General features: G+C 52.2%; 1 protein-coding gene across 14 annotated transcripts in view; it reads left to right on the top strand.

The window, feature by feature from the left end:
* The window catches only part of NCOR2 (nuclear receptor corepressor 2), a 229,705-nt gene that overhangs the window by 67,001 nt on the left and 146,900 nt on the right, over positions 1–15,804 (top strand). For all 14 annotated transcript variants that reach the window (XM_065692712.1, XM_065692720.1, XM_065692710.1 and 11 more), the window contains exons 2-3: positions 102–295; positions 12,403–12,530. In XM_065692712.1, coding sequence (XP_065548784.1) covers positions 191–295; positions 12,403–12,530 — 233 coding nt within the window. In that variant the 5' untranslated portion in view covers positions 102–190. The remainder of the gene's footprint in view (positions 1–101; positions 296–12,402; positions 12,531–15,804) is intronic.

Here is a 15,804-nt window from a genome sequence, read left to right on the forward strand (position 1 = left end):
GGCAGTCAGGTTCTGGTGATCACCCAAGCCTTGATGCTCGGTTGTCTCATGGGACCGTGGTTGACTGAGTATTAACCTGCCGCTTTGCTGTTTGCTTCCAGTTGTGTGACGTGGACAGCACACACATGATGCCGAGGAGCTCTCGCCTCTCCTAATCCTTTGCCGGTGATTTGGAAGCAGCCCTTCCGAGATGTCTGGATCTACGCAGCCCGTGACGCAGAGCTGGCGCGCCGCCGAGCCGCGCTACGCGCCGCATGCCATGTCCTACCCGGTTCAGATCGCTCGACCACATGCGGTAAGGCAAGAGGCTTTCCTTCCCTGCCCTCATGGGGTAGGGGCTGCGTGGCACGTCACTGTCATTGGGGCTGTTATGCAGAAATCAGGCTGTTTCTGTGCCTGTGGTGTGGGATTTCATCACTCCTCTCTTGTGGCATCCTCTTTTGTTCCTCCATATGGTGCTTTCATATTTTCTTGCCCTTTCCAGCCTCTTCCTGGTGGTGCTCATGGTTCTCTGGCTCATCACTTCTGAGCACCCAGGTCCATTTTGTCTTCTTGGCAGGAGCACCCTTGGTTGGATGCAGCAAACAGCTTGGGGGGGGAAAGAGGAAGGTGTAATCTGCATGGAGCAGGAGGACTTGGCCTCCAGCCCTCTTTGGCATGGCCTTGAATCACAAGGGAATGAGCATCCTCTCCTGTGTGTGGCCTTACCATGAGCCTCACACCCATGGGGGAGCTCTCCTCACTGCCATGCAGATTGCTGGGGGTTGACCTGCTCTTCCATCAGGAGACCTGTCCTCCTCTGTGTGGCACTCCTGGCTGGTGGTAGCAAGAAGAAAACTGAGCTCTTGTTCTTCTTCCATTTTATCCTTTCCCAGTTTTTTCCCTCCTCTTACCCTTGACCTCTCGTCTCCTCTTGGATCAAGGCATAAGCTGGTGGTGGTTTACTGCCTGTGTTTGGTTGAATCCACTGGAGTTGCACAGGTTAATTCACCCTGATCCAGCCTCTCTTCTCTGTGCTGTATCACTCACACCTGTGCTTGCTCATACTGAATGGTTGAATGTTTTAGGTTTAAGCCCTTAACAGAAAAACCCCTCTCCTTAGTGGAGAGCTTTAGTCAGCTCAAGCTGCTTAAATGAATCTTATTAGGCGTGGAGTGTGGCACACACTTGCAGTGCTGCTCTTTGGAGCTGCTTCTTGGTGGGTTATAGTGAGGTGGCCGCAGCAAGGAAGGGGCTTGTAATACAAGTTAGCGAGGAGACCTTGTCTCGGGGTTGTGTTTCTGACAGTGATGGCTACTGAATGGTAGAATTCCTGCTGTGATGATTTTAGGGTTTGACTTGAAAGCTGGAAACCCATGGAGTGACTGCAGAGGGGTGGAATTCCCTCATCTGCCCTCTTTAGGCTTCAGCAGAGCGGCACAGGGAGCAGAGCTGGAGCTGGGAAAGGCTTTGAAACTGAAGTGTTAAGAAGGGCGCAGGACAAGCTTTTGGCTGCCTCAGCTGGCTCATCCACATCGCTCGGGGCCTGCGTGCTTCTGCACAAAGAAGCTTTTCATCCAGGCTATGAGACATGCTGACCTGGTTCCATTTATGGGAGCTTTGCTTCCATCAGAGCGAGCGTGTTTGTTTGGGAGGTGGGACAGAACGAGAGCATTTGTCTCAGTTCTCTTTTTATGGGAGCGGGAGGAGGATGTGCCCAGGTGAGGGAGATCTGCAGCTGTTGGTTTAGAAACGAACCCAAGAAACCTCAATGCCCAAAGTGAAGATTGAATTTAGAAGAGTGTGAAAGGCTCCTGGCCTTGGGGTGCTGAGTCCTTGTCTCCTGCAAACCCCACTTGCTTTCCCCTTAGTGTCAGAGCAAGAGGAACCAAGCGGGGCAGTTGTTTGCAGGTCAGGTGGAGCTCAGGGTTTCTCCAGCCTGCCCTGCTCTCTGGCTAAAGCGCATACTGGTTTTATCCTACCGTGTTCGTGTTGGAAGAAGCTGCTGGCGTTTGCTTCTAGAAGCTATTTTTACAGCCACATGTAATCTTCCGAAGCCATGTGATACCTTAGAGGTGTCTGGATGCAGGAGGGGGCTGAGCCGAGATCGGTCTGGATGGGAAGCTGAAAGGCTCCTCTTGTCACAAGTGTGCCAGCCCCACATGAACCTCCCCTTGCCTCTGCTGGGGAGGGCAGGCAGAGCGTTCCATGAAGCGTGTCCCTGCATGATCTGCCCCGCTGCTCTCAGCTGTTGGCAAACACGTGGCTCTTGCTTGGCAGCACCGCGGGCTGGAACGCGGCCATGGCTCTGGGGCTGGAGCTGATCTCTGGTGGGATTGCTTGGGAGAGGAGAGCCCAGTCGCTTTGAAGTTGCTGCGCTGTTTAATATTAAAAGGCAGTGGTATTTGCTTGCGTGTCTTGGCCAGGTCAGTTTTGTCATGGGGTGTGTTTGCACAGTGAGAGCTTGTTTGGAAGAAAGCGAGAGAGGCCAAAACCAACCTGACACCAGCGTGTCTTGCATCTGAGTAGATCCTGGTTCTGGTTTGCTGCATTCCAAGACATCCTTCCTGAGAGCTGGGAATTTGTCCGCCTGGGGATCCTTATCCCAGCGGTGGGAACGCCCTGGGTCAGCTCCTGGGGCTGAGCGCAGCAGGGCTGCGAATGCTGTTCTCATATACATGCATGATCCCATTCCAAGTGTGGCGGTCGCGCCCAGGGATCGGCGCGGCAGGAATGCCGAGCCCAGAAATGAGCCGTGACGTTATTTTAGGCTCGGAGACACTTCATGAGAAGTGATTTAAAGGATTGCAGCTGCTTGATTTCACAGATGAGCCAAGTGAGAGGGGATGCTGTGGAGGGGCAGGAGGCTTGGGCGTTTTCCTTTCCCCATTGCATAAACCCCAAGGGAATATCCAGCAAAGGGGGGGGAAAGATGCATTTCAAATGAATAAGCAGGAATGTGCTTTGTGCATATGGGCACCATCTCCCAGCAGCATTCCAGGTGTTACCGCTGGGTTTGGAGCTGGCAGAGAAGAGTCAGGAGTGGTCAAGTGAGGGTGTTTGTTGCCTGGTTTCAGTCTTAGGTGCCAGCTTTGGGCAGGGCTGTGAACCCGTGGCTCTGATCCAGAGTGAGCTCTGATGGGTGATGCAGTGAACTGGCTCTTCCACAGGGTAGGCTGGTCCCCAGCTGTATTGGGATGTTGTCATCCTCTTCCTCCTCCTCACTGGGACATGTCTGGTCCCAGGGATGTGGAAATGGTGTGATATTTTATAATGGCCTTCAGTATAATTCCATCTTACCAAGAAACAGCCAGGGAAAATACTGGATTTTTGTGTTTTTAAAGGGAAGAAGGAATCTCGGTGGAAAGGTTCTGTTTGATTTGACTTTCTTTGCCTAAAACTAAAATCGCCAATAATCATCAGTTTCTTCTTAAGAGCACTGAGTGTTTCTTGATCAAAGTACAGGGGAAATGCTTTTGTTTTCCACACTCATCAGCTGTGCTGATGGGTGCTTAGTTGGCTTCTGTGGTGTTCAACTTGGAAACAGAGCAATTGTTTGAATGCTCCATGACCTTTAGCTAAAGGTGAAAAAGCACATTACTTATGCTCTTCCCCTTCTAATGTGTCTGAACTTAATGCTCTCTCAAATGAGACTTTTCCATGAAGGAGATTCATTTTCAGGGAAGCTGCAGGTATTTTCTGTAAACAGATCAATTCTCCCGCATAGCACATGCACAGAAGGGTTCCCTGCTCTTCCTCCTGTGTGGATCCAGTTTCTTGCTGTGCCCTCCTTACCAGTCACCCTTCTGTTAGCTCCCTGACCTTTCAGAGCCTCAGGAATGATGTGGCTTCGGATACAGGCTGGAGTTTCCAAGAGGGTAGCACCAGCTGCAGGAGATGATGAGGGTCAGGGCACACAGCTTCTGTGCCAAAACAGCTTCTGCTTTCGGGGTGCTTTGGTGTTTTACCTGTTAGAGATCCTGAAGAGGTTTGAGGGTTGGTAAGATTGGAGCGTGTGCACATGCATGCGAAATTGGTGCTCCATCATCATTGAATCCCCGTCGGGGAGCATAATCCCCTCCCTGCCAAACAAGAGGTGCTCTGCATGCCTCCTGTTTGCCCCCATTCCCTGCACGCTTCAGCTGGGACGAAAAGGTGAGCTTAACCCTTCTGCTCCAGCTTTGAGACCATGCTTTCTCCAGTGCTCGGGAACAGCTCTGTGATTCCTTCATTAAGCTCCCTGTTTGCAAACCAGCGCTTGTGCAGGAGCGTCCCAGCCCGTTCACTTGGGTGTTTTTGGCCTGTGATAAATAACTTCCTTGTCTGTCTGAACCAGAGACAAGAGGTCAGTGCAGCCTTGTGTGTTGATTTGGTGTCCTAGCCAAAGACGGCCTGGGGGGAGCCGAGTGCCTTGCCTGCCCAGGCTCCTCCTCCCAGCAGGGTTTGTTAAACCCAGCGTCCTGCCCTGGAAGGTGCAGTGAGGAGATGGGAGCTGCTGAGGTGGCAGGAGCTCGCTGCTGCCCGCAGTGACACGGTCAGCGAGGCGATGCCAGGTAAGCCTGCAGAGAGACTGTGTTTCGCATTGCAAGCGCCAGGCGCCTTCGCTGCTGTGTTGGTTTTCCTTGGAGTCATGATTCACACTCGTATGTGCTGGAAGCAAAATGCCAGCCGGTGTCAGGGCTCCAGGAGCTTGCAGAGCGGAAGAGTTTACAGTGCACCACCTCCGAGCGCAAAGAAAAGCCTCTGTACCGGCTAAACAGCTGAGCCCCCCCGCATGAAACACCCCCCGGTTCATGCCAGGGATTCACATCCCGAATCCTGCCTGCTGCGCTCCAGGGAATGTGCTAAGGAATGATGGGAAAATCAAAAGCATATCTTGGAAATAGTGACTCCGATTGGGTCTGTCACGAGGGCTCAGCACAGTCTCGCTCCTGAGCCTTTCCAGTGAAGGATTGCATTAGCTCTGAGAGGATTTGGGAAGGTTGGCTTTCTGCTGTGGGACTGGGAGAGCATTTAGGTGAAGGAACAGGACAACTAATTCCCTACGCTGGGGTCTCTCTCCCATTGCCAAGAAGGAGTTGGCTTGCAGCAGTTTGGATTTAAAGCTCATTTTCCCTAGGATACACAGCCTTTATCCAACACAGTTCTTTTTCTTCAAGCTACTGTAAACGTCCATGATTGCTCATTAATCTCTTCTTGGATGGGATTTGATGCAGGGGGTGATGCTTTGCATTTGGTTGGCTCCATGATTATAAATCCACAGGGAGAGAAAGAACTTCTGCTGCATATGCGGTTTGGCAGAGGTAGAGACCCACTAAAGGCACTTTTGGAGATGCAAAGCCTTTGCCTGTATGCCTGATGCACGTTGTCTCACCAGCCTCTGGAGACACCTTCAAGACAGGGGGCTTTTGTTGGTTGTCACTGTCCCCACATTTATTCAAAATGCTGAGCAAGCCGGGTTATTTGACCTGAAGGATTTGCTGTGGAGGGATAAGGAAGTGTAGGAGAGCTGAGGGGGGAATGTGGAAGGGTGAAAGGGTCCTACATGGACCTGCAGATAGGCTATGTGGGTTGTGTGTGGTGGGAGACGGTGGGGGACTGCTGCAGAAGAGATAGGATGATGAGCACAATGACTGCGTGCTTGTAGGGTGGAAGTGTTGGGTTGGTTGTGTGAGGAGCTGCTCGCCCCATGTGGGTGTTTGTGACCACAAGTGACTTCAGGAAGCGCAGCACCAGGCGTGGGGAGTGGAGGAAGGGCAGACGGGTCATTCCGGCTCAAAGGCGCCTGGATGCGGCTGGGACGCCAGTCTTGTGATGGAGGGAGGCTCAAAAGCAGCACTGTAATGGATGTGGTGCTGCTCTGCGGGCACCTCTGGCTGGGGGGAGAGGGCTGGGGCTGGCTCCAGCACGCAGCTCTGGTCAGATGACTGGGAAGCCACAACAGCCGAGAGCTGTCCCACCGAGACGTGACTGCTTCTCCATGAATGGCATATTCAGATGGCACAGCTAAACAGCCCCGCTTTGCCGGAGGGGCAGGGAGAAGGGTGGCAGGAAGGATGCGTTGCTGTGCAGCTGGTACAGATGCTAATGGTGCTGGCAGCAGACGTGGCCTCAGCGCAGGGATGGCAGCAGGATCAATGCCTTCCAAGAAGGGGCCACGTGCAGTGTGGTCACCTCCTAAAACAAAAGGCCAAGTCAGCAGCTTCTCAGAGATGGATGGCAATGAGACTGTGTTGGAATAATAAGGGCATTTGTCTTTTCAGCACATGTTGCATCCCCGTAGGCAAGATAAAATGCGTGTATTCAGCCAGGTTTTTATTACTGACCTTATCTTCAACAGTGGAGCTGATTGTGGAGGAGTTGTTGTTTGTTTTATGGATTATTTCTCTTTTCTCCTTACATCTGCAGTGAGCCCCTCCCAGGGTTTTGGGGAGGAAGTTGCGCAGACAGCAGTGTACTTGTGGACAACCCGTTTTGATCAATAACCACCTCCTTGACACTTCAGTGGGAGGTTTTTGGTAGCAGGGGATGGCTCCTCTTTGCTGAGGCGGAAGGCAATGGGCTGTATGCAGCCCGTGCTGTGTCTGGACTGCCTGTAGTAATGCTCTGCTGAACCTTCCCCTTTCCTCTTACCTGAAATGGCTTTGGGAGAAATGATTTTCTCCAGGCAAAGGCTAAAAAGTGCATTTCTCGGTCTGATGAGCAGCTGCTGTGCTGCCGGTGCCAAGGGGTATCCAGGCACCACAGAGCTTTTCCTTTTGGTTCTGAAAGAGGTCACGCTTGCTGCTGGCAGGGAGAGATTCAAAGCAACATCTTTTGTCAAGGTGCAGGGTGTGCAGAGCAGTGGTGGGGACCATCCCCTGTCTCTGGCAAAGCCACTTTGGCCACTCCACATTGGACTGGAGATCTGGTCTGTCTCTTTGCTAGCACTGATTGCGGGCTCGGTCTCCTGCTGCAGGCAGGGTTGCACTGAGGGGCCCAGGCCAATCTTATTGCGCAACCTCATTGCTGGATGGTCCAAATCCCTTGCAGGCTTCATGCTGAGATACGCTGCTCTGTGCTGTCTGTGTGTTCTGGGAGGGTGGGGAGCTCAACCTGCCGTGTGCTTCCCAGCGGGATGGAGTGGATTTGCAGTCCAAAGCTGTGTGGTCAAGTCTTGGCCACTGTGTTGGGTCACTCTGGTTTGTGTGTCCCTCCGCTCTGGCCATTGTCGTTGTATAGGGAGTAGCTGTGGGCATCAGGAGTGCAGGTGTGCTCTGAGCTGGGGAAACACCAGCGGAAGAGCAGGAGGAAAAGGATGGAGCACGTGGCTGGTGTGGGGGCTGCTCTGGGCAGCGCTGTTCTTAACCTCTCTTCTCTTGGGAAGTCCCAGTGGAAACCAGGACGCTGAGGCTGAAGGTGAGCTGTGGGGTAGAGCAAGGTCCCGAGATCCACCACAGCCAGTGGAATGTTGTTGGAGGCACCAGAGGAGTGTGGGACATGCACTGTAACGTGCCCAGCTCTGGCTCTGTGTTCCACCAGTGCCATAGTGCGTGAGGACACCAACCCTGCTGCCCTCACCCAGCAATTCCCTGTGGTTGAAAGGTTCCCAGGCAGCACATGGGCTGCTCAGGAGCAGCAAAACGGACCAGGCAACCTCTTCTGAAATTAGATAAGGGACAATTTACCAACAGTGAAATAAATAGGGATGCTTCAGCATTGGTTTTTGCTCACTAGTGGACCACACCATTAGCAATCGGCCTCATTTAAACTTAAATGCTTGGGAGTGCTTCAGCAGAAATAGCACGTTGTTAAGAAACGCAAACTATTCGCAATCCAGCGCTGGGCGAGCTCCTCACAGCCCTAATCCTTGGTGGAGGTGGCGAGGAGCTGGGATTTGCTCCTCGGTGAGTGTGAGCAGTGCCCTGGCCTGTTTGCCTGCGTGCGAGAGGTGACGAGGACAGTGTGAGACAGCGGCTTGGAGCTGTGCCCGGGTTGCTCTGCAGGTAAGGGGTATCCTGCGCCTGATGCTGTGATTCGGGGTGCTGCTGGTGCTGCTCAGCTGGCGGATGTGGTGGGACCCCGGGCGCGCTGCTGTGGGCGTCACTGCACAGCAAGAGCTGGTGGCTTTGAAGCAGAGCTGTGCGCACCGAAACCCGGCGGGGAGCTCCTGGCTCTGTGCTCGGCTGGGGACGCGGTGAGTGACAGGGGATGGATCCAATACTTGGGGCTGCTCAGGCTGTGCTGCAGGTGCTGTTCTGGCTGTGCTCCAGGTCTCCATGGGTTTGCTCCAGAGCTGTTTTCCAAGGAAGCCAGAAGCACTGGGTGTTTGCGCTTGTTTTTGTGCTGGTGGGAGGAAGAGAGGAGGAGCAGTTCGCTGTTCTGTTGCAAGGCCAGCTCCAGGCTTCCTTTCTGCAAGCCTCATGTCTCTGGGGTCTTTTCCTTGGGGGATGATAATTCTTGCAGCTGTGGGAATGCCATCTGGATGCAGCAGTCGGTAGATGCCTTATCCGTATGGATGTGCTGGAGCTGAGAGAGCAGGGTCAGAGCTGCTGTTGGCTGTGCTTTAATGTTTGGCTCCGTGCGTCGCAGGTCAGTGCATCCCTTCCAGCATCACTTTCAAACCTGCTTTTCCTCCTCCTTGTTGGAGTGCAGGCACCCCGGGCTGGGCACCTGCAGGCAGGGGAAGGAGAAATGCAGCAAGTGCACGTGTTCAGAACAGAAAGTGAGAGGCAGAAGGGATGTGAGCAGTTATTAGTTTAGTGCGGGGTTATCCTGGGGGCAGGGGACAGCGCAGAAGATGTTGGAGGCCTTATGGTAGGTGAGGCAGCAGGCTGTAAGCTTTTAGAGCTGTTAGAAAGGGGATGAAAACCAGCAGGGCTGTTTTTGTGTTGCCGAGAGCTGTTCTGTAGCGCTGCATTCAGCCTCCTGGCTTCAGCCAGTTTGATTAGTGTATCTAATGAGCCTGATAGACTCGGGTTATTTAGGGTCAGAGGATTTACCAGGAAGGAGAGGAAGACGGCGCCCTCAGTGTTCCCAAATCAGGTAACAACACAAGAAGACCTTGAGGCTGGGAGGGCTCTCACTGAGCAGCACCCCGGGGCAGGGGCAGTGTGGATGTGCCCAGCCTCCCTCATTGGGTGCTGTTGGCACCTCTAGCTGGGCCCAAGAACCTCTTCATTCTGCTGCATCAAGAAGTGTGTTACAATGAGGCTGCTTTGGGCTCTTCAGCATCTTATGTATCTAAATGTGGGCTGCATTGCTCTGCCGGGTGATTTATGGCACTCTTGGTGTCTGTCTCTGGTGATGCTGCTTGTGCCGGCTCAGCCCAGCCGGTGGTTAGAGGGGACACAGTTCCCTCACCCGGGTTATATTTTGGGAAGCTGCTGTTTTATCAGGAGAATAAAGTCTTGATATTGAGACTTGCAAAGTGATTTTGATTGCTTTGCTTTGGTTTTGTTTTGGAAACATTCCCGCTCCTTCACCTGAGGAAAGAAGCTTAATTTCTATCAATGTAAGTAAAAGAGGTGCTCATCTCTTTGCATCTCTCCTTGACTGCTGCAAATCCTCCCTCCAGCCCCCTAAACCCGTTGATGTGGCAGAGCCCCCGACTACCCCTGGTCTTTCTGCTTCCTTAATTTCTGTTTGATTACGTGTAATTCTTGCTCTGAAGAGGAACAACATGTACCTTGGGGCTACAGAGGCGTTTGGTTGTTTTATTTCAGGTCTCTTGCAGGTGCCAAGGATGCACCGGAAATTTTAGGTCAGGATGGGAAATAAATCCCGTTTGTGTGCTTTGGTGGTGGGGAATTCACATGGTACCCACTGGACGCTGCTCCCTCGTGTCTGCATGTGGAGGGTGCAGTAGCCCTGGCAGCAAGGGTGCCTTTAGAGCGCTGCTAACCAAAACCAAAGCCTTTTCTGAGTCACAGAATCATGTAGGTTGGAAAAGACCTTTAAGGTCATCGAGTCCAGCTGTTAACCCAGCACTGCCAAGTCCACCAGGCAGTTCCGAAGGGAGCTCCTGAACCTTTCCAGTGTCTGTGTTCGAAAAATACAGGCATAGCTCCCAGTGCAACTTGTTGTAGTAGCTTGGTGAGCCATTAATGCACCTACGTCCTGCCAGGCCTCCCGTGGCTCCTTTGGTTCATCACAGGGATTCACCAGTTCTGATCCTCCTCGCTGATTTTTAGTTTATGTTTTCTTCTGGTGGAACCAAACCCTGATGTGAGCAGAGCAGAGCAGGTCACAGTGGGGCGGGTGATGCCTGGGAAGGCAGGAGCTGGTGCTCACCAGCACTGCCCTCAGTGGTGAAGCCGCAGGGGTACGTCTGCTGTGCCAGCCCATGGCCAATAGCTGGGAATAGCAGCCTTCCCTGTCTCTTCAGGCCATGCCAGCAGGCTCTGAGCTCCAGCAGCAGTTTTCTGATGGGGGATGAAGAGGAAAAGGCAAAGCTCAGCTGAGTGTGGGTAGGAGGAAAAGGAAGAACAGATGGTTCTCGGGACACGCAAGAGCCTTCTCTTTCTTTTCTCAAGGGCACGGCCTTCGAGCCTCCCAGACGGGTAATTCTTGTTTGTACACCCACAGCAGGTGATGGTCCTGGTTGTGGGCCTGTTGTGGTGTCTCCCCAGACACGGGGAGTGTGTTTGGTTTGTAGGTGGATGTCAGGAGCTGCGTTGCCATTTTTGTTTTGGACCAGGACGAGTGTGAACGTGGGGAAACGCTGTAGGCAGCGATTCTGCTTTGGCTGTGAGAGCTGATGGGCTCCTTCACTCCACATGTCTCAGTTTGTCCCCCCATTGTTTGGACCAGTGACATATTCTGTCCTGCAGCCCCCCATGGATAGAGCCAAAGGAAAAGCAGCATCACAGGGTAGCATCTTCACGCCTGGATGTACACCAGTGGCTCATCCCCATGAGGATGAGTAGATGATGTCCCAGTAATGCCCTTCTCGTGTCGCAAGAGCCTGTCTGCAGGCACCCCTTGCCCCAGAGGCTGAGGTCTGGACTGGCCAGGCTGGAGGTGGAGACCAGGAACGTGGGGCTGGCAGAGGTTCCTGGTGTTTCCCAAGGTTGGTCAGAAGAGCAGCACCACCCCAGCCTTATCCTGGGGAGCAATGAACCTGATTCCAAACACTGGTGCACTTACCTAGGCGTATGGAGAAGCGACGTCCATCAGACACCACCATTCTCCTTCTTCCTCCATTTCGTACTGGTCATTTCCAGCTTTTGTGCCAGGGAGCTTGGATGTGGGGTAGGGAATCTGCCTTTCCTGGCTGCCCCGTACTGAGTGCTCACAACTTCTGTTTTCCAGAAAGCTCCCATGCAAACATCTTGTTTTACCATCTAGTGGCTTTGACATGCCCTTTTACTCCTCAGCTGGAGGGGAGCACGGCATCCAGTGCAGGTCTGCTCTCCTCACTTACCACTTCAGAGAGGGGGTCACTGGGGCTGGTTCTTGCTGCTTAACCCCCAGAATCCTTTCTTTGCTGGCCATGCAGCTCGCTGGGGCACTTCTCCAGCTTCCCTAGTGCTGGGGCATGTCAGTCTTCATCTGATCAGATAATACCAATTGTAGCTGTTGGGGCTGTCAGCCCTCCCACACCCCCAGCTGCCTGTGGTGGTTTATTTATTGGGGTTTATTTTATTTAGGCTTTGAAATACCTCTTTTTGAGGGAGTTGGAGCTTTCTTGTTCCAGTTGAGAACTGTTCAAAGCAGACTCCCAGGTGGGACTGGTTCTAACACAAACGTGTGTCAGTGCTACCAGGGATATTCTGTGGCTGGGCTTTCCATGCCCCTGCCCAAGGTCTCAGTTAATGAGATGATTAGTCTTCTGGTCAAGTATCTATCTGCAAATAAAAGCTAGGAGTTGAATGTAGCTGCTAAAATGCAGTTGCTGGAATCAGTCTGTGGCACAGAGCAGGAGGGATCCTTATTTAATTAAAATCAGGAACATACTGTACTGTACTCTCCCAGGGTCAAGGAACAAAAGAGATGTACACATAATAAGTAGCAAAGTGTCCTTTCAAACCCCTTGAGCTCAGCCCTGGGGAGCTGTGTTTAAAGGAACACTCTCAAGATAACATTTGTGATTTCTCTTCTCCTCTCTCTTTCTTTCCCCGCACTGCTCTGTGGCTTGATGCTGAAAGCGCTCTCTGACTCTCAATTTTCTTCTTACCTGTTCTTCACCAGGACTTTTGGATACCAGAAATCCCTGTGTGTGTGCCCAGTGCCTGGGTCGACACTGCTGGGGTCCCCAGTTAAAAGGCTAGAGGCAGGTTGGACCACGGCTGAGCTACCATCCCAATACCATTGCAGGACTGGGGTGACTGGGAACCCCTTGGGAGGGGGAAGCACTGTATTTGTATGGTTTCTCTTCAGTTATCAAGGTTTACTTTAAAGTTGCCACCAGCCTAATGAGCTGTTGTGTGTTTGTTCCCACAGGACGTTGCGCTGTTGGAGTACCAGCATCATTCCAGGGATTTCGCTTCCCACCTCCCGCCGGGGTCTATCATGCAGCCACAGCGGCGGAGGCCATCCCTGCTGTCCGAGTTCCAGCCGGGAAATGAAAGGTACCAGCTCCCTGCTTCCTTTGGGATATGGGCATCCTGTCTGCATTAGGGAATGTGTAGTGCAGTGCTGTGGTGTGGAGGAGAGCCAATGTGTATCATTGTACGGACTCTGCTCAGCTTTTATGCCAGTTTAGCTTCCTTGTGCTGATGCCAGTGGCACCTTTGCCTTCTGGTTTCTTCATGCACTTTAAAGGCGTCCTAAAAACACCAACAAACCCACCCCTCTCACTTCTAGGGAGCTATACGTTGCTGCAACTGGTTGCATTGGCTCTCTTCAGAGTAGAAAACAAAGCTGTGTGGTTGGGTTTGGGCTGTGGCTCCCGAGGCCGAAGGGAGGAGTGAGAAGAGCTCATTTCCACTGCTCGTCTCCGCTTCCTCTTTTGCTGCTCTTCCTCCCTGCTTTCGTTGGCTTTGTTTCTCTTCCTGCGTTCCCCTCACAACTTTCTCTGAGCGGATTTTTCCTGCCTGCTCTCCTCACAGCTCTCCCTGTGTCCCTGTTTTCGTTCACAGCCTCCCGTGGGAGGCTGGCAGTGTTTTTGGGTGCTACTCAGACAAGTGCTGTGTGGCTGGAAATGCTGTAGATGCTTTCACCACAGGGGCTGATCTCTTCTGAAGGCCATCACTCTCACTCTCTGTTTTGTCTCAAAATGCTGCTCTCACAGTTTCTCTTCTGCATTTGATGCTTAGTGGTTTTGGAAAAAAATGGCCTGGAAGCAAAATAAGAGCCTTATGCAAAGCATTTTTTGATGCTTATTCCTTAGTTGGGCTAAGAATAAAACCAGTGCAGAGTCAGAGATGAATCCGGTTCTCTAAAATCATAACTGTTAGGGGAGAGGAGAAAGACCTCAGGGTGCTGGATGCATAAGGGCATAGCTGCAGACAGGACTCTCCTTTCCTAGTGGCATGGATTTGGTGCTCAGCAGAAAACCCTGGGAATCTGGAGGCAAAAAGCAACCTCCAAAGTTAGTTTTGCATCTGCCTTCCTTGATGTGCTCTTCTGGATTGTGCCTGTGGCACCTGCATATACAGAGGGTAATGTCACTTCTGATGTTGTGTAATTTATTGCAGCGTGTTACATTGCTTTGCTTTGATTTCTCAGTGCTTTGATTTCTCAGTGCAGAGTAACACTGTTAACTTGGAAGTGGGTCAGGTTCAGCTAAATCTGGGGGAGACGGGTAAAGAGAACCCAACAACATGTTCCTGCCTGGTTTTGCTATTCACACCACTTACGGTTTGCAACACGGAGAACCGGTTCTGCTCTCCAGTAAAAGGAAGGCTTCAAGGTCTCAATATGCTATTTCAGTAAATATATCTTGGTTCTTCCATGTAACTAAAAAAACCCAATTGCAAGCCCTGGTGTCTGCTCTACCACATGCCAAATGTGCTGTGGTCTTCCAAGCAGCTCCCTTTGGCTTACAAATGTTTCAGACTCTCCAAACTTATTTCTTGTGTTGACAATCACATGAATGTGGGTGAATGTTAATCGAGGTTGTCAGGTCTTAGATGCACATCCAAATGCTTGCTGTGGTTACTTCGCTATCAACCTTGCATGGTGGAGGTTTGGCATGCTATAAAAACACCAGACCCAACCTATCTTTCATCCCTTTAACCTGGAACATCTGAAAAATTGAACTTTTGCAAGAGCTATACTGGGTAGTAAAGCTTAAAGTACCATTGAAGTTCAGCTCAGGTGGCATCAGAATGCTGGGATATGGACTCATTAAAAATGGGGGCATCTGGGGATGCAGGTTGGGGGGGGTGTCTGCAGACATTGTCAGTCCAATGTAATTAATTACTGAAGTCATTCAGACTGGGTGGCGTTGGGGCTGGGGGGGGCGTTAGTCTGTTTTGCAAAGCCAACTGATGATTCTGAGCATCTTTAAGCACTACACTCAATCTTCCCTATGGGGACATCTTTGTGGTGTGAGGATAGTGCTTGGAGTGGTGTTAATGGAGGCTTTAGGGTGCTTGGTTTGCTCACCTGAGGGTTCCTCTGCTACTCAAGGGTGAAGATGCTGGAGCTTGTGGAGCCGGGTGGGTTGATCATCAGTGCCCACCGCAAAACATGGCTCTGGCTTTGCCCTGGTACAGAGCAAAGCCTGGGCAGGGGAGGGTGGTGAAAGCACAATCTCTGCAGCTGAGTCCCCTTGGCGCATCTGTAAGCACTTTGGCTTTGTTCCTGGGCTGGGATTGATGGGTTTGAGCAGAGGCAGCTGGCTCTCAGCATGAGGGGCTGGGGAGGAGGCAGTACCTCCTTTGGCCAAAGGCAAAGTAATGTCCTCAGTGTAGGTGCAGGGGGGTACATAGGGGGAAACACAGTGTCTGAAAGGTAGCCCCCTTACCATGGTTCCCCGCCTGATACCCCACTTAGTACGCAGTGGTGGTGGGTATGAGACAATCCTGCCCTTGAAGCTTGTGTCAGTGGAGGCTGCTTGATCCCACCTGCCCTGTGGTGGCTGCTGTTCACCCTGGAAAACCATAGGGATTCACTTTGTGCTGGTTTATGGGTTTGTCCCCCAGTTTGGGCAGGTCTTGCTGTCGTTGCATGTGGTATTTGGGATGCAGAAATCATACAGGCTTGCTTAGGGGGGCTTCCTACAGCTTTGCAGGTTTTGTGTCTCTCTGGCTGCAGTTTTGCTGTAGCCTCCAGGTAGTGGTTAGCTGTGGTCTGGTGAAAAGGGAGCACGCAGTGAAGTGTTTCACCACGGGCACAGTGTTGTAGGGATGAGTCAGGTGGCGGTGGCAGAAAGCTGCTGAGTGGTCACTCACCAGAAGGAATGGGGTGCTGAGATGGTCCCACGTTTTGGGGCTCCCTGAGCAAGAAGCTTGTTGGATGCCAGGCTCAGGCAGGTGGATGTCCCCTGGGAGAACCAGTTCCTGAAGTGTCCCACCACGGTGGGCTCTCCTCCCTTGGGGGTGATGTGCCCCCTGCTTGTCCTGCATCCCAGTTCTGCAGGAGATGCTGGGGACTTGCCGATAGCCCTTCTCCAAGTACTTCAGCCCTGAGAGTCATCGTCACCCCTTGGTGGATGGGTAGAGACTTGAACTCCCTGTTGCTGCAATTCTGTCTTGGAAGAAGGCAGGGAAACTTGAACCTCTCCGAATGTGTCGCTGTAGGAAAGTTGGCTGTGTCTGTCTGCAGGGATGTGCTGCTTTCCTGGATGGGTTTTTTGGTAGCAGGCTTTTTCTTGGAAGGATCCACAGACTTCCCCTTAGCTCGCTCGGCTGTGCCAACTGGACTGCAGGAGCGAAGAGAAGTATTTCAGGCTCTGCT

Source organism: Lathamus discolor, chromosome 12 (assembly GCF_037157495.1).
Source record: "Lathamus discolor isolate bLatDis1 chromosome 12, bLatDis1.hap1, whole genome shotgun sequence".
NCBI lineage: Eukaryota > Metazoa > Chordata > Aves > Psittaciformes > Psittacidae > Lathamus > Lathamus discolor.